Below are 19,267 nucleotides of genomic sequence, written 5' to 3' on the forward strand. Positions count from 1 at the left end.
AAATTGTGGGGGAAAATTTTTGTGGGGAAAAGAAGACAAAAAAATGAGTGGGGGAAAAAAAAAACAGGAAAAAGATTTGTGGGGGAAAAAATTCAGAGGGAAAAAAAACAGGAAAAAAATTAATGGGGGAAAACAGGAAAAAAAAATAGTTTGTATGAATACAAACAAATTTTTGTATTCACATAATTTTCTGGTAGAAATAAATGTAACTAGAAAAGCACTCGGAGAGCGCAGACCTCCGCCAAGTCAGATCCCCCCCCCCCACACACACACACACACACCCCACCACCACCAATCACCACCAAAATTTAATAATTTATTCCTTGTGCAAGTATCAACATTTCCTGAAAATTTCACTCAAATTCATCCATAACTTTTTTTTTTCTTGCTAACTGACAAACAACTGTATCACTTTTGCTACTCATGATGAATCAATCTTCAATATCTTGTAGAACCTGTTGGGAACTTTTTTTTTTTTTTTTACCAAGCACTCTGACCATTCATTGTGGAGTTACACATGCATATGTTGAAAATATCCCTATCTCCCAATGAAAAAGAATTCTTTTAAAATTCCTGGATCCAGACAGTGATCCGGATCATTCCCTAAGTCTAATCATTTGTTACTCGTCCCATTTCGGACATTTCCTGAAAATGTAATCAAAATCCGTCCATAACTTTTTGCTAACTAACCAGCAAACCAACAAACCCTGTCAAAAACATAACCTCCTTGGCGGAGGTAACAAATAACAGTGACCGAAGACAATGTTAGGATGGTGCCTTCATTTAAGCCGGAAATTTGTGCGTCATTACAAATCCTAAGAGAAGAAGTCACTATGGATACAAAGAAACAGAGCAAATCGCTGTCACGTATACATTGTTTTAATACTTCATGATTTTGCTGTTCATTACTAATCCACGCTAGTGTAAAAGTAAAGGAAAATGTTAACTGAATTTTAAAAAAACGCGTAAACTGATTTGTTTCACAACTTTTTGCTAATAAACTTACGAGGTGTCCTGAATGCATCTGAAGGGGCGGGAGCTTTGCGTAAGCGTCCACCATTCTTCAGGTTCCTCAGTGTGCGCGTGTGGACCAAACATCTGACCCAAACACACACCAGCAGAACACCACCACCACCACCACCACCACCACCACACTGAGCCTTCTGGAAGGAGGAAGAGTCACCATGTCCGGCAGCTGGTGGAGCGGTCCGGCGGTGACCCACGGGCTGATGGCTCTGTTCGCCATGGGCTCCTGGATCTCCGTCAATAGCCTGTGGGTCGAGCTCCCGGTGGTGGTCAATGTCCTGCCCGAAGGTCAGTGGAGGTTTCCCGGATAAGAATGGGTCCGAATGTGGCTTTAGACCCGAAAGATCCAGACATTTAATGGACGAAAAGCTACTGTATTTTCTGTCTGATAGCTTTTATTAGGAGGTTTTTATTGGCTGTAGTGGGGCAGGTTAGCTAGTTATGTTAGCTTACATGCAAAACACAGAGAGCAGAGTATACCATGTTATAAATAAAGATAATAAATACGTTTAGTACCACTAGACCTCAAACATCCACAGCAATACAAATAAAAATACCCATTTTTCTTTTAAATCTTTTCCTACAATTTGTAATGCCCCATACATTGCTATTTTATAAATATGTGCTATATACAAATCTGCACTCAGTTTTTATTTATATTATTAATATTTCTGCATATATTGCATTTGTACTTATTATATTTTTTACTTTAATCCTTTTAATATCACTAACTGTATGCTGCTGAATATTATATATGTGACCTCTGTAGAGCAGTAAAAACAAAAGTTTCAGGGAAAAAAACTTCCATGAAAAAAGCTTCTATAAACCAAAGTGTATTTATTATTTATTTAGTATTTACTGTGGCCCCCTTTTGCACTTAATATGTCTCTAACCCTTTAGTTCAGACATGTTATAAATAAAGATAATAAATACATTTACAACCACTAGACCTCATACATCCATAGCAATACACATAAAAATACCCATTTTTCTTTGCAATCTTTTCCTACAATTTGCATATATTAGACTTGTAATGCTTCATACATTGCTCTTTTACAGATATGTACAATATACAAATCTGCACTCAGTTTTTATTTATATTATTAATATTTCTGCATATATTGCATTTGTACTTTTTATATTTTTTCTGTAATCCTTACTTTTAATGTCACTAACCATTAGGGCTGTGTATCGGCAAGAATCTGGCGATACGATACAAATCACAATACTAGGATCACGATACAATATATCTCGATATATCATGATACTGTTAAAAAGGCAATTTTTTGTTTGTTTTTTTGTTGATGATTATTTTCTGGAAGGATTGAATTACACCAGAAATATGTACAAATACTAAACACATTTTTATTTCAGAACAGGAGCTAATGCTGTATCACAATTTTTTTTCTAATTCTCCTGATTTCTAAAGGAACTAACATCTGCCTCTCAGACAGTAAAAAGTGCTTTTAGGATGTGTAAAATAACCATTATTTAATAAAACAGTGTTAAATAATAATAGATAGGATATTAACAATAAAGAAAACCAAAAAACAAAAATGAACCTCCTCTATATCTGCATTTGAATAAATACTTTAAAATATTGATACTGTACTTTTTAGTATCGATACAGTATTGTGAAATGAAATATTGCGATATATTGCAGAACCGATATTTTCTAACAACCCTACTAACCATATGCTGCTGAAAAGGATATATGTGACCTATGTAGAGCAGTAAAAACGAAAGTTTCAGGGAAAAAACTTCTATGAAAGAAGCTTCTATAAACCAAAGTGTATTTATTATTTATTTAGTATTTAGTGTGGCCTCCCTTTGCACTTAATATGTCTCTAACCCTTTAGTTCAGACATGTTATAAATAAAGATAATGAATACGTTTACAACCACTAGACCTCATACATCCACACCAATACACATAAAAATGCCCATTTTTCTTTGCAATCTTTTCCTACAGTTTGCATAATATTATATTAGACTTGTAATGCCCCATACATTGCTATTTTACAAATATGTACTATATACAAATCTGCACTCAGTTTTTATTTATATTATTAATATTTTGCATATATTGCATTTGTATTTTGTATATTTCTTACTTTAATCCTTTTATTAAAACTAACCATATGCTGCTGAAAATGATATATGTGACCTATGTAGAGCAGTAAAAACAAAAGTTTCAGGGAAAAAACTTCTATGAAAGAAGCTTCTATAAACCAAAGTGTATTTATTATTTATTTAGTATTTAGTGTAGCCCCCCTTTGCACTTAATATGTCTCTAACCCTTTAGTTCAGACATGTGATAAATAAAGATAATAAATACATTTACAACCACTAGACCTCATACATCCACAGCAATACACATAAAAATACCCATTTTTCTTTGTAGTCTTTTCTTACAATTTACATATATTAGACTTGTAATGCTTCATACATTGCTCTTTTACAGATATGTACAATATACAAATCTGCACTCAGTTTTTATTTATATTTTTAATATTTTGCATATATTGCATTTGTACTCTTTATATTTCTTACTTTAATCCTTACTTTTAATGTCACTAACCATATCCTGCTGAAAATGATATATGTGACCTCTGTAGAGCAGTAAAAACTAAAGTTTCAGGGAAAAAGCTTCTATAAAAAAAGCTTCAATAAACCAAAGTGGTAACTTAGTATTTAGTGTCACCTCTCTTTGCACTTAATATGTCTTTAATTCTTTTGTTCAGACATCAGATTAATTGCAAATGAATCTATTACTAATAAAGGATTTTCTGTTTAGTTATTTTTAAAGTAATCAAACAGCATGAAAAATAAAACTGTGCTTAAGTTGAATTGAACAGATTATTAATAACTAGTCTTTGAACCAAGTAAATACAGTATCGTGCAAAAGTCTTAGGCTACCTTTAGTTATGTTGTTTGTGCATGGTTGAAATGATCAGACATATTTATTTCTCAGTGTCTTTTCTTAACATACAAGAAGAAAATACAGGAAATATGTGGACAGCTTTAAAAGACACGCAAAAAATGGAACTAAAATTGTACTAAAGGTTAAAGTGACTATGTAGTGAAACCCCTGATCCCATGACAAGAAGAAGCACAAATGGTTAGAAACATCCGACGTGTTGAATGGTATAAAACATCAGAAATTTAATGCAGTAAATCTTATATTATCTGAACTAAAGGGTTAAAGACATGCTAGGTACAAAGGGAGGTCACATTAAATACTACCACTTTGGGTTATAGAAGCTGTTTTTAACCTAAAAAATGACAACACACAGCATATAATGATTATGTATTTGTATTATTACTGCATTGCGTGTGTGTGTGTGTTGCACTCTCTGTCACTGTCAACTGTTCATGCTTTCTATCAAACTTAATAAGCATGAACATTTTCTGAGCCCATAAAGAACCCTTCATCCTTCAGTTTAACACAAATATTCAACATTGCCACCTTTGGACACGTTTGTCTTTTCACTGCACAGGAAGGAGATGAAAAATTACAAATATAACTAACTAAAAAGCTGTATGACAAATGTAGTTGTGTAAAAAGTATAATATTCACCTCTGACATGTAGAAGAGTGGAAGAATTTAGCTGTGGACTTTGTATTCCACACAGAGGCAGGCAGAAAATTTGCATGAAGGCAACACAAACAAATATAAAAGGAAAAAAAAAACAACACATGGTAATCTGAACAGAAATAACTCATATATCTTGGATGAATTTATCATTACATACGGTGATTACAATATTTTAACAATATTTTTTGCCCCCAAGTTAAATAAAATACAAACACAGCGACTGTTTTGGGGTAAAAATAAAGCAGCCACTACACAAAGTTGTTTTCTTTTAATTTAGAGGGACATATTGCACACTATAACCCAGTATTCACACGTAAAAATCGGATTTCAATCTGACATTTTAGAAAAGTTGTATCATAAGCTTTAAAGCAATAAAGGCTGATAGTGATTAGAGCTACTAAACATAGGTTTACTACGGTTATTCATAATGTTTTATTGTGTTAGTGAATTGCTGTCAACTCTTTTGTTGTCATTGTCTTTAGGTTTTATGGAAACTGAATTGCCTTTTTATTATTTTATTACCACTGTACTTGTCTATATTGTAAACTAGGCCTCTATAATATCAATAATATAAAGTCTGAATGAATGAAAACGAAGTATAAGAGTAACAACACATAAAAATATCAGTAACTAGAAAAGCACTCGGAGAGTGCAGACCTCCACCAAGGCAGATCAGTCCCCCCCACACCCCAACGATCGCCACTAAAATTGAATCATTTTTTGTTCCTTGTGGCAGTATCAACATTTCCTGAAAATTTCATTCAAATCCTTCTATAACTTTTTGAGCTATCTTGCTAACAAACAGACAAACAAAAAATCCCCTGCCCCCCGATCACAACTAAAATTTAACCATTTTTTTGTTCCTTGTGCCAGTATCAACATTTCCTGAAATTTCATCCAGATCCGTCCATAACTTTTTGAGTTATCTTGCTAACAGACAAACTCCAACGAAAACATCACCTCTGCCCTTCCTTGGCGGAGGTAATAATCCAATACAAGTACAGGGTGACCCAAAAAACACGGGAATTTTTGAAGTGCGTATTGGCAGACATGAGCAAGTGGCAGCACTGCGAGACAGTGACCTTGAGCAAGTAAACACACCCCCATTTTAGTAACCATTGGCGGCTGTGCGAGAATTGTTCGGTAACCGTGTGATCTCAAGATTCGGTAATGTTCCCTGGCCCCCTAGATCGCCAGATTTGTCCGTTTGTGATTTTTTTCTTTTGGGGCTATCTCAAGAGTAAAGTGTACACGACTCGACCAAGAACTCTGGATGAGTTAAAACAGAGAATTCAGGATGAAATTCACAGTATCCCACCTGAGATGTTGCAGCGGTCAATGAGGAATCTCAACATCAGATTTCAAGAATGCATTCGTACAGGAGGACGCCATCTACAGGAAGTCATTTTTAAAAAATGAAAATTCCATCATTGTTTCTTAAATGGCATGTTTTAAGGTTTCAATTAGTAGGAATAAAATATTTTTCTTCCTTCACTCTTGGTTTTATTGGATTGTTAAAAAGTTCCCGTTTTTTTGTGTCACCCTGTATAAACTACTAACTCCGGTCGTCTTTTCTTGTGTTAGGGTGGAACCTCCCCGCCTACCTGTCCGTGCTGATCGCTTTCGGGAACCTGGGTGCGATCGCGGTGACCATCACACACCACTGTGCTCCAGGGTGGTTGAATGAGCGCATCGTCATCCACTGCATCCAGGTCCTGGCTGTAGTGGCGTCTGGTTTTCTGGCCGTTTTCTGGTCACACACTGTCGTAATAGCAGGAGAGGAGAGGTCACTGCCGTTCCTGCTCTTCACTTTTCTGTTGTCTTTAGTTTGTTGTACGTCCAACGTCACATTCCTGCCTTTCATGTTCAGCTACCCGCCTCAGTATATTCGTACGTTTTTTATCGGGCAGGGTTTAAGCGCCTTGTTCCCCTGCGTCGTGGCTTTAGGACAAGGCGTCGGGAAGCTGGAGTGTAAAACTGTGAATGGAACGGTGCAGCCGGAGTATCTTAAGGAGAGCTTCCCTGCACAGAACTTTTTCTGGTTTTTGTTCGTCATGTTGTCGGTATCAGCGTTGAGCTTCCTGGCGTTGACGCAAAGACAGTCGACGCAGCAAAACGACTCGCAAACACAAGAGTCCGACAACGGTGCGGCAGAAAAGAACGGAGAGGAGACGCATCCTCTGCACAACGGAGGGACACCGGTGTCTGAGGACCAGGTTCAAGTGGAGGAACAACCACCTGCTCCAACATTCTGGACGCCGCGGAACATCTACCTGCTTGCTCTGCTCGCCGTGTCGAACGCACTCACCAACGGCGTCCTGCCGTCGGTGCAGAGCTTCTCCTGTCTACCATACGGAACCATGACCTTTCACCTCTCTGTGGTCCTGGGCAACATTGCAAACCCACTGGCCTGCTTTCTAGCCATGTTTTTTGTCCTGAGGTGAGAAAATATGGAGGTAATGAACGCAAACAACTCTGGAAAAATTAAGAGACTAGTTTTAACCCTTTTAGATCTAGAAATATTTTTATGCCGACTCTCAAATGTATTTTTCTCTATATTTAACCTTTCCTAAGTTCTTTATCACCATTTATTGTAATATTATCCTCTCCATTTTGCCGTTTTCAGTGAAAATCAGATATTTTCTATGATTAATTCATTGATCATGTAGATGTTATTAAAAACTCAGATTAATTCTAAGGTTATTGCATCACAACAGAGAAATTTGAAGAAAAAGTGATCTTTTTCAGCAAAATATATCATTAAGTGGACATAAAACAAGCATCTACAACTGTGTTTTTCAATCATGGTGTCGCATGAAATTTCTTGTAATTGATAAAAAAAAAAAAGAAAAATACTAAGAAAAAATATTTTTAATGATTCAATATACATTTCATTATAATTAAAACACCACACAGTTTTAGTAATAAAAATCAAGTTCAAATAAAATGCAGGATATAATATCTGAGAGGGCATATCTTGATTGACCTGATCATGTGACCGTATATGTTACTATGTGTCAACCTGCCCAGACAGAATCACAGTCAGAAAACAACTGAACAGAGAATGGAAAGATTTTTTTGCCTGCCTGGCCCCGCTAAGGCATCTAAGAGAAACTGAGAAGCAGACACCAAAAAGGTGCATTATATACATTATATTGCCTAAATGTCGTCCAAAATTGATGTTTATTTGGAACATAGTATAGCAAACTATTACATGAACAAAAACAAATTAATTTTAGCAAAAAAAAATGCCTCCGTTTTGAATGTCTGGGGTTGCCAGAAATGTATGATGTTAAAATGGGGTCATGGGACAAAAAAGGTTGGAAACCACTGATCTACAGCCACTGACATTTGTCAAACTCCATGGGTTTTACAGGTGAATCGATGCTGTAAAAGATGATGGTGTTTCCACATTCACTACGGAGCCTCCGAACGTCCAAATGGGTCATATCTGATGACCATGAAAAGCAGAGAAACTGCGTTTTACCTCAGTTATTTATATGTATTGATAGAATTAGTGGATCAATAGTTATTAAACATTTTAGATCAGTAGATGCTTTTGGTTCCTATCAGCTTTAGAGATCTTCAAGGGTTAATGTATGTGTTTAAGTAAACTTTAAACCAAGTGTTTTCCTCTAGAAACTACTGACAATATTTCTTCAATTTCAAGTCAAAATACCATCAGTTTGTGCATTTATTTGTAGATGAAACTGGTCAAAATAACAAAAAGTTCTGATCTCAGTAAGTTCATACTCAGTTTTCAACAACACAGTGCTCATGTTTTATTTTAGGACGAGTTCAGATCAAAATTTGTAAACTGACCCTGGTGTTTCTCGTCTGTTCACATTGTTGCTGTTGTGAAAACATAAGCAGATCAGCTTTATTTAATGATTTGTGACTGACCATCTTACCCTTGACCATATGTCAAAGTTGTTCAGGTCCAGGTTTGGAACTGTGGCTGGTCTCTTATTGTTTTTTTTCCAGAGCTGTACATTGCTTCCTGTCTTATATGAGCCCACCAGGTTTTTCCTTCAGTAGATCTGACTTGTTCTAAACCACGGTGTTGGACATTGTGTTCCAGGTCTTCTGGTGGTCTGGGCTTCCTGTCTTTAGTTGGAGGAGTGTTCGCTGCTTATCTGATGGCGTTAGCGGCGCTCAGTCCCTGTCCTCCACTCCTGAGATACTCCAGTGGTGTGGCCTTAGTGGTGAGTTGTACATGTATTTTATAGCGACAGTTGAACAGTGACTGAAATACTAATCAAGAGTAAAAGAGATGACTGGTAAAAAAAAAACTTCCCCACACATTTTAACCACTTTATGTCTACTTTTCTGATCAAGGCTCAGCAGATTTGGAAAAAATTAAATCTCATCGATGTTATTTACTCATAAATCATGTTAATCAGTTATGTTAATCAGCGAAACTATTGTTTTGTGTTACATTGAAATGAGTCTGACTAGAAACAGATGCAGATTGGCTTAAGAGTCTGGTATTGACCAGCTCTAAAGTGTCATGAGATAACTTTTATTATAACTTGGCACTATATAAATAAAATTCGATTGATGGATTGTTAATATTGTTATCTATTAATCAAACAAAATGTAACAAACAGGAAAGTGCATTAACAAATTATTTGTTCAATCACTATGTATACGTCTGTATAATATTCTCCTGGGACCCTCCTCTGTAGGGGACAAGAGTTTCACAGCTTAACTTAAAAAAAAAAAAAAAATCAGTAGTCACTTTTCCATTGACCCTCAAATTGCGCAAATATAACTTGTGCATAAAAATTTACCTAATGGAAAAACGACAATTTCGCCAGAAGTCTCATTTTTCGATTGAAAGTTTTTGCACTGGCAAAAGGTGTTTTTTCCGGTGTAGCGCAAATGGTATATCATGCAAAACTGCAATGGAAAGACCTTTTTTCGCAACTAGAGTCAGGTGAATTAAAAAAACTGACGTTGAGGGACGTTACAACAAGCGAAGAAGAAGAAGAAAAATGTCGCGGTACGTGTTCACACACCAGGAAACCCAATCATTTTTGAATTTAGTACGAGATAAAGGGGTAATATATAATAATAATGAATATATCTGTAAATCAACACCATATTTACATTCGTTGCCATGTTTATGGAATGACTTCTCATGTCATCTTGCGATAATAAATAAACAAATCATCGCATTTGTGATTTAATGGAAAAACCGACATTACCCACTTTTGTTTTTTTTGACATTTAGTAAATATCGGTAAAGTTTTGCACAGATGTCCAATGGAAAAGCGTCTACTGTCCACTGCAAAGGACTTTCCACAATTTTTTTTTTAAATGTATCTGAAGAAAACTGTTGCATCATGCTGTTTCCAATCAAGGTAATTATTTGATAAATAATAGTTAAAAAAAAATAGAATTTTTACTTTCTTGGGCCTCAGGAGGACAAAACCTGGCTCAAAAACATAAATATCTCCTCCACTGTGTTCATCATGGTCTAAAAAGTCTTAGAGTGAATTTGTTTAAACCTTAAAACATTTGCAGTTCATCATCGTCTCATGACCTTCTGCTACAGTCTGATCTGTTGTGTTCTGTTGTCATGTCAACCACTGATTCCAGTCTCTTACTTGCGCCCCCTGCAGGTCATCTCCTGGATCATTTTCACCGGCGTCTTCTCCTACCTGAAGGTGGTCATTGGGACGTTGCTTCACGAGGCCGGACACGCCGCCCTGCTGTGGTGCGGCATCTCCATCCAGGCGGGGTCCCTGGTCGGGGCCCTCACCATGTTCCCTCTGGTCAACGTCTACCACGTGTTCACCCGCGCCCAAGAATGTGTCGACAACTGCAGTTAACAGGAAAAAGACACAGGAAGTGACTGTTTGGAGGCTGTTTTCAGGGTCCAGACCTTCTTCTTGTTTGGCCCCGTCATTGTCGGGGGGTCAATCTGCTGATTTAAAGCCTCTCAGCGTGTGAGAGTAAGAACATTCCCTCATAATGGGAGCATTGTGTTGCTGCACATCGGCTGAGGGCAGACGAAAATGTATGATGCAGTAAGACCACAAGTGCTTTGTGTAGTGTTTTAAAATGAATTTCTGTGAATCTGAAGTTTGTTTACAACAGATGAAAGATTGTTTTCACTACAATATAGTCATGTGGAAACTCAGGGACCCCATCAGTTGATCATTCTTTGGCATTTGTTGCCCCTGTGTGGACTGACAAAAACAACTATTCACAAACAGGAATGTGAATGTGAATTATAGACTTAATCCCATTCCCACAGAAAACAACAACACAAACACAGAGTGTGTTTATTTACACTCAGCGGCTCCTACCTCTGCCTTTGATAACATCTAAATATAAAATCAGACTTGAATGATTTTACTCCAGTGCACAGTATTATGAAAAATTTACCTGAATTTTTCCACGCATTAACTTGAAACAGTCATGGATCCAGATGGACTTGTCGTGACATTCCATTAAATGACTAATTTGCTTCACAAAACAATACTTTAACACACAGGTGTCAAACATGTGGCCGGGGGGCCAAATCCAGCCCGCCAAAGGGTCCAGTCCGGCCCTTGGGATGAATTTGTGAAATGCAAAAATTACACTAAGATACTAAAAATCCTTTTTGTTTAGGTTCCACATTCAGACCAATTCAATCTCAAGTGGGCGGGACCAGTAAAATACTATCATAACAACATATAAATAATGACAACTCTTTGTAAATGTAAATATTTTCATGTATTTACACTAAAACAAAGTATAATTTCATAAAAAAAATGTGAATAACCTGAACAAATATGAACAACCTGAAATGTCTTAAGTACAATTTTAACAATATTCTGCCTGTTATTAAATGTTCTGTGTATTTGTAGATCCACTGTGATCTGTAAGTTCTAATGAACTTGTGTACATGATAAACTGAGGCAGAATATTGTTAAATTACACTTATTTTTTTTCAGTTTGTTCATGTTATTCACATCTTTTGATAGGATAGTTTGTAGATGTTAACCTGTTCAAAATGTAAAGTTACTTTTTTCGCTCTAAAACATACAACAGAAAAGTTTGGAGTTGACATTGCTTATATATTATCATGTTATTATTTTACTGGTTCGGCCCAGTTCAGATCAAATTTAACTGAATGTGGCCCCTGAACTAAAATGAGTTTGACACCCCTGCTTTAGCACATTTCAGTCTCCCATAAGATGCCAAAATGCTTTTTTTTTTTAAAATTCAAAATAAATTCAGATTATTTTCATTCCAAATATACCTTAAGGGAACCATAAGTGTCTTTATTGATTAGTTAATAATCTAAAATAATTACTGGTTTTAATAAGCAAGGGATTGTGCCATTTCAGTCTGTAATAAAGTAACATTGTTTGTGTTAAATATGCACTGGTATTTTCCAATCCTGATGCTTAATACACACATTAATACACTACATTAAACACTGAGCAGACTACTGATAGAATAGAATTTGTCTTTTTCTTTCCCTTAATTTTCACTCTTTGTTGGATGAGTATTTAAAGCATTATTTTTATGACTGGACAACACACAAATATGAAAAAATAATGAAAAATTAAATGGACAATGAAAAATGCTGTATGTAACATAATGAAAAAAAAAAAGATACTTAAAAATGCATTTCTGACGAAAAAATATTTTAAAAATTACCTAAATGGATGAAAAAGGATTAAAAATTGTGTAAAAGAGACAACAAAAATTACACAAATGAAAGAAAAACAAAAACTTGCAAAAACGATAAATAATGCAGAGTACAAAAAAGAATGATGAAACATGCCATTTGTGACATAATGAAAACACAAAAATTATGTAAAACAGTATTCCTGATGTAAATGAAAGAACCGTATGTGACAGAAAAACAAAAAAAAGACAAAATAAATAAATGACGAAAAAAGCAAAAACCAGTAAAAGATGAAAAAGGATTGAAAACACAAAACCAACAAAAAATGACAATGAAAAAATGTCAGAACAACAAAAAATGGCACAAGTGAAAAATGAAGTGGTGTAAAAACATGAGCCCAACAGAGTAACAAAAAATGACAAGAATGAAAAAATGCTAAAACTATAAAAAAAAAAAAAAAAAAAAAAAAAAAAAAATAGGGGGGGGGGGGGGGGGTGAAAAAACACAAAAACTAAAAATTAAGTTTGCAAAATAAAGGATGAAAAAACAAAAAAATTACCTAAAAAGTGCATTTCTGATGAAAAATGAGTAAAAATTACAAAAAAAAAGATGTAAAAGGATTGAACACAAAACCAAGGAAATATAGCATAAATGGAAAAAATATAAAAGATGACTAAAAATGACTACATTTTTTAATTTCATTCCTGTGACACTTGATTCACTTTAAACTGAGACCAGATTAATGAAGTATAAACAAAACAGGAGCAGTAAAAGAACATATTTGAAGCTTTTTGGGTTTAAAATGTGAAAATATGTGGGTTCTGTTTACCCCCGTCACCTCTGAACCCTGGACTGGACTATGGTTCTGGACTGTTCTGAACTGGACTATGGTTCTGGACTGTTCTGAACTGGACTATGGTTCTGGACTGTTCTGGGCTGGACTATGGTTCTGGACTGTTCTGGACTATGGTTCTGGACTGTTCTGGACTGGACTATGGTTTTGGACTGTTCTAGACTGGACTATGGTTCTGGACTGTTCTGGGCTGGACTATGGTTCTGGACTGTTCTGGACTATGGTTCTGGACTGTTCTAGACTGGACTATGGTTTTGGACTGTTCTGGACTGGACTATGGTTCTGGACTGTTCTGGACTGGACTATGGTTTTGGACTGTTCTGAACTGGACTATGGTTCTGGACTGTTCTGAACTGGACTATGGTTCTGGACTGTTCTGAACTGGACTATGGTTTTGGACTGTTCTGAACTGGACTATGGTTCTGGACTGTTCTGAACTGGACTATGGTTTTGGACTGTTCTGAACTGGACTATGGTTCTGGACTGGTCTATGGTTCTGGACTGGACTATGGTTCTGGACTGGTCTATGGTTCTGGACTGTTCTGGACTAGACTCTGGTTCTGGACTGGACTCTGGTTCTGGACTGTTCTGGACTGGACTGTTTGTACACTATGGACTCACTTCCTTCTACATGTTCTACTGATTGTTTCTGCCTTTTTAAAATAAATTCCTTGATTTCAGAACCACCGTGTGTTGTCCCCATATTTTAAACCCTAAAGCCTAAACCCTTGAGACCTGATAAAACACTACAAATGAACAGGACTAAGAACAGTTCTCATGTTTAAGTCCAGTCTGGTTTTAACTCTGGACAGTGAACCGCTTCATCGTCTAAAACCCTTTTGTTGATGCAACTAGTATTTAGGATTGAAAATGTAATAAATATGGATATGAATGTATTTAATATTACTTTATGATATTCAGTTTTAGTCATTTCTGTGTTCTTCAGACTGCCGAGATAAAGATACTGATGAAAATTAAAATGACTGGACAGGAACAAGTACGTTTTATTGAAGTAGAAACTTAATTCAATCATGCTTTTTTTATTTACTTATTAACTTAGGCCATTAGTTATTACCATGGTAACAAATATTCTCCCTGGGGTCCACACAAAACAAAAAGACATTACTGACAACTGACAAGAAATGAAAAAAAACCGAACGTATTATGTTTTGTTTTTCATACAACAAAAAATGACAAAAATTTTTGAAAAACAAAAAAACTAAAAAAAAATGATATATGTGATGAAAAGCATGAAAAAACAAAAAAAGAGACTAAAAACAAGAAGATATTGACAAGTGACTACAAAGGAAGGAAAAAAACAAGCGCAATATTTCATGTTTTGCTTTTTATATATTTCAATGTAATAAAACTTAATACACATACTCCATTACATCTCTCAAAATATTGTACCTTTTGCTAAATTTGTCTGACGGCTTTAGTTTATTTTTCAGATTAGAGTTTTTAATCCCATTCTTTCCAGCGAAAAACACACTTTCAAGAGAATAAACTGAAAAATGAAATGTTCCTTCATGGGTTCAGAAAATTCTTCAATACACTCTTTTAAAGTCTTCATCAATTTACTGGGAAATACAGCGTGAAAAAGCTGAAAAAAAGCTGTTAATGAGCTCATGATGCGTGGACAGTTAAGAGATACGTGGTTCTCACATGACGGCAACACAAAGACCAGATGACCCTTTAGATCAGGGGTGTCACACTCATTTTAGTTCAGGGGCCACATACACCCATCTGAGCTCCAGCGGGCCAGACTAGTCAAATAATAGTATAATAACTTGTATAAATAATGACAACTTTCTTTAACTTTTTCTTTTGTTTTAGAACAAAAAAAGAATCACATTACATTTAAAAGTATTTCAAGATTCAAAGCATTTTATTGTCATGTGTACAGTAAAGACAGGTTTCCCCGAACAATGGAAATCTTACTTTGCCGTCCACATTGAATACCAAGAGCATTTAAGATAAGATACGACAAGATGAGATAAGGTTTAAAATATAAACTACCATTACTAAGGAATATATATTTACATATATTTTATATTTAGTTTTTACATTTTGCTTCGTATTTGTTTTGCATTTTGTGACATATTTATTCACTTATTTTGGTCTGGTATCGCAATTGTTTTGCATCATTTCGTCAGGTATACATTTACTTATGTTTTGTTTGTTTTGTACTTCCTGGATATATAGTTTTGCACTTAGTGTTGTATTCATTTTGTTTTATCCTTGGATGTATTTTGTTTGCTTTGTCTGACTTTATAGCTAGTTATGTATCGCTAACCATTAAGGCTATTATTATTTAGAAGGGGGCAAGAGATATAAGATTTTCTTCATCCTGCTCCTTTTCGAGCAGGGGTGTGTATAAGTGTGTTTACCTGATGATTATTGAATGTCTGCTGATGAAATGCACAACCTTGAACGAAATAAACAAAATGAAAATTGACATAAATGTGCACTGTATGAGTAATTGTGCAAACTGTACAATTACAAAGTGAATAACCTGACATTTCTTAAGATAAATTATTGCAATTTTGACTGTATTATGCCTTAGTGTATTATTTACAAACAGCGGATCTACAGAGTGTATATATATATATATATATATAAATATATATATATATATATATATATATATATATATATATATATATTAAAATTTTTTTTAAAAAAACCTATACATTTTGAAAAAAAAGGGGATTGGTGGATATTTGTCCAAATTTACAGACTCAGGTTTTCGTACATGAGTGAGCAGGGGCAAACTGCGCAATCCAAGTTAAAACTGGTTTGTGCGAAGTTGCAGTGGGATTTAAATCCAATCAAAGTTCATGGGAGGGGCAATGGGCATCCTTCTTGTTTTCCACTAAATTGCAGGTTACAGCATTAACACTTTGGCCACCATGTCAATTTAATTTCTTTACCCATGGCAGCTGTTCCTGCTTTTCAAAGTTAAGTCAACTTGTTTAGGCCTGAAAATGTCACTGAGGACAGGTGAATGAATGAATGAATGAATGAATGAATTGCTATTTATTGTCATTTGAAAGCACAGAGTACGAAGTTAGGGTTAGGGTTAACCTTTACCCTAGTGGTTTCCAACCTTTTTTGCCTCGTGACCCCATTTTAACATCACAAATTTCTGGCGACCCAAGAACGGAGACATTTTTTTTTTTTGCTAAAATTAATTTATTTTTGATCATGTAATAGTTTGCTATACTATGTTACAAATAAACGTTAATTATAGGTGACATTTAGTCTATATAATGTATATTATTATGGACAGAGGCAGTAAAGCCAGGTGTAGATTACTGCACAAAGTGAGAATTTGATTTTCCTTGGTCAGGATATGTACAGGGTGGGGAAGCAAAATTTACAATGAACATTTAGTTGTTTTTTCTCAGCAGGCACTACGTCAATTGTTTTGAAACCAAACATATATTGATGTCATAATCATACCTAACACTATTATCCATACCTTTTCACAAACTTTTGCCCATATGAGTAATCAGGAAAGCAAACGTCAAAGACTGTGTGATTTGCTGAATGCACTCGTCACACCAAAGGAGATTTCAAAAATAGTTGGAGTGTCCATAAAGACTGTTTATAATGTAAAGAAGAGAATGACTATGAGCAAAACTATTACGAGAAAGTCTGGAAGATACTATTAAAGAAGAATGGGAGAAGTTGTCACCTGAATATTTGAGGAACACTTGCGCAAGTTTCAGGAAGCGTGTGAAGGCAGTTATTGAGAAAGAAGGAGGACACATAGAATTAAAACATTTTCTATTATGTAAATTTTCTTGTGGCAAATAAATTCTCATGACTTTCAATAAACTAATTGGTCATACACTGTCTTTCAATCCCTGCCTCAAAATATTGTAAATTTTGCTTCCCCACCCTGTACAGTCAGTCAACTTTGGATTTACAAGGCTGACAATTAATACTGAACAAACAAGAACTCAAATTATGAATTATGAAAGAGCTGCAGCATCTGAAACTGACCACAATGAACATTTGACAGATAAACAGAACCACAGTGCTTCAGTTTCACCTTCACAGTTTGTCATGTCTGTTATGGACTGGGATTGTCTCTCTCAACTCACCATATAGTTTTTATTAGTAAGTTTTTATTAATTTTTTATGAATTACTAGAAATTTCAAGCGACCCCATTTGAATTCCAGGCGACCCCACGGTTGAAAAACACTGCCTTACCCTAACCCTAACAACTAACAGGATGGATGCCCATTGTCCCTCCCATGACCTTTGATTGGATTTAAATCCCACCACTACTTCACACAAACCAGTTTTAACTTGGATTGCACAGTTTGCTTCTGCTCACTCATGTATGAAAACCTGAGTCTGTAAATTTGGACAAATATTCACCAATCCCCTACCTACTGACGTCCATTAAAGAAAATTCCAAAAATTATCAAATGCGGAACTGGGGGTAATTTTTCAAAATGTATAGTTTTTTTTTTTTTTTTTTTTTTTTTTACACCCTGTATAAATGCACAAAGCATTTAGTTCCCGGTGTCTGGAACTGTTAAATATAGAATTTAGCTTTGGGATCAGTACAACTTGATTGTTAATGTCGTCTGTGTAATCTTGGCTGGATTGAACCCTTTTGAGGTCCAGTTTTGGCCCCCAGGCCGTATGTTTGACACCTGTGCTTTAGAACATGGTGCATGGATGTTTAGAACAGTTTAAAGAACAAAATCTTAAATTTGTTGAGCAATAAAATGTCACATACACATTCATTCAACTGGAAAATGAATCCAAAGACTTAATAAATGACAGTAAAACACTAACAGGGACTATTTTACTGCACAATGATTACTGTTACTTTAAATATTATACTTCACATGATGTTAATCACTGGTGTAAAAGTAATTAAACTTTACTAAGTTTGTGTCATTAATAAAGAAACATTAAGTCCAAATGCTGTTTGGTTGCAGTTTCAAAGATACAGTCTTGGATCAAATTGTGAAATTATGAGAATTAATAATATAATGGGTTTTACTCAAAAGGAATGTTTGTCTCAGAGCTACCAGATCTACTGTCTGCTGTGGTGGCCCAGAGGGGCAACAGCCCAAAAAATGATCCACTATAAGAAAAAACAAGAGAACAGCCCAAAAAATGATCCATTATAAGAAAAAAAGAGAACAGCCCAAAAAATTATACACTATAAGAAAAAAAAAAGAACAGCCCAAAAAATTAGCCACTTTAAAAAAAATAAGAGAATAGCCCAAAAAATTATTCACTATAAGAAAAAAAGAGAACAGCCCAAAAAATTAGCCACTATAAAAAAAATAAGAGAACAGCCCAAAAAAAAAATCCACTATAAAAAAGAGAACAGCCAAAAAAAATATGCACTATAAGAAAAGTAAGAGAACAGGTCAAAAAATTATCCACTATAAAAAAAAAAAAGAGAACAGCCCAAAAATTATCCACTATAAGGGGGAGAAAAAAAAAAAAACATCATCCACCTTTTCAGTTAAGGGTGTGCTGTTTATCCTTAGCATTAGCCACATTAGCGGAAGGCCTTAAAAATTTTCAACCTATGCTTTTATTTTTTGTAGTGGCCTTAATTTTAAAGTAAGAGACCTTTCGGGTAAACAGCGCCCCCTTAGCTGAAAAGGTGTATGATGTTTGTTTTTCCTTATGGTGGATAATTTTTTGGGCTGTTCTCTTTTTTCTTATAGTGGATAATTTTTTGGGCTGTTCTCTTTTTTCTTATAGTGGATAATTTTTTGGGCTGTTCTCTTTTTTCTTATAGTGGATATTTTTTTTGGCTGTTCTCTTTTCTTTCTTATAGTGGATAATTTTTTGGACTGTTCTCTTGTTTTTCTTATTGTGAATAATTTTTTGGGCTGTTCTCTTTTCTTTCTTATAGTGGATCATTTTTTGGGCTGTTCTCTTTTTTTCTTATAGTGGATAATTTTTTGGGCTGTTGCACCTCTGGGCCACCGCAGTCTGTACTTTATAACACATTCACTTTATACACTACAAACAAAAAGTTAAGGATAAATCTTTTTTTTTTTGGTCTTTTTTTTGTAATTTTTGCCATTTGTAAATAAAAGTATGTCTGGTCATTAAAAAAATGTGTTTCAACTCAATTCACACAAAAGTAAAAAGCGCTGTGCAAGAA

General features: G+C 35.0%; 1 protein-coding gene across 1 annotated transcript; it reads left to right on the top strand.

Annotated features, from left to right (window-relative positions):
- The first annotated feature begins 1,044 nt into the window (after positions 1-1,044).
- Positions 1,045-11,216, top strand: slc52a2 (solute carrier family 52 member 2). The gene is made up of 4 exons (XM_030148151.1): positions 1,045-1,314; positions 6,208-7,063; positions 8,705-8,828; positions 10,251-11,216. The coding sequence occupies exons 1-4, from the start codon at positions 1,185-1,187 to the stop codon at positions 10,458-10,460; spliced, it is 1,320 nt and encodes a 439-aa protein (XP_030004011.1). The 5' UTR covers positions 1,045-1,184; the 3' UTR covers positions 10,461-11,216.
- The last annotated feature ends 8,051 nt before the right edge of the window (positions 11,217-19,267 follow it).

This window comes from Sphaeramia orbicularis, chromosome 11 (genome assembly GCF_902148855.1).
Source record: "Sphaeramia orbicularis chromosome 11, fSphaOr1.1, whole genome shotgun sequence".
Classification (NCBI taxonomy): domain Eukaryota; kingdom Metazoa; phylum Chordata; class Actinopteri; order Kurtiformes; family Apogonidae; genus Sphaeramia; species Sphaeramia orbicularis.

Excerpts from the sequence above, each read along its gene's own strand:
- slc52a2 (XM_030148151.1), top strand. The coding sequence starts at position 1,185 with ATGTCCGGCAGCTGGTGGAGCGGTCCGGCGGTGACCCACGGGCTGATG. Across the intron at positions 1,315-6,207 it reads GGTCAATGTCCTGCCCGAAG|GGTGGAACCTCCCCGCCTAC; the intron begins GTCAGTGGAGGT and ends TTCTTGTGTTAG. Across the intron at positions 7,064-8,704 it reads GCCATGTTTTTTGTCCTGAG|GTCTTCTGGTGGTCTGGGCT; the intron begins GTGAGAAAATAT and ends ATTGTGTTCCAG.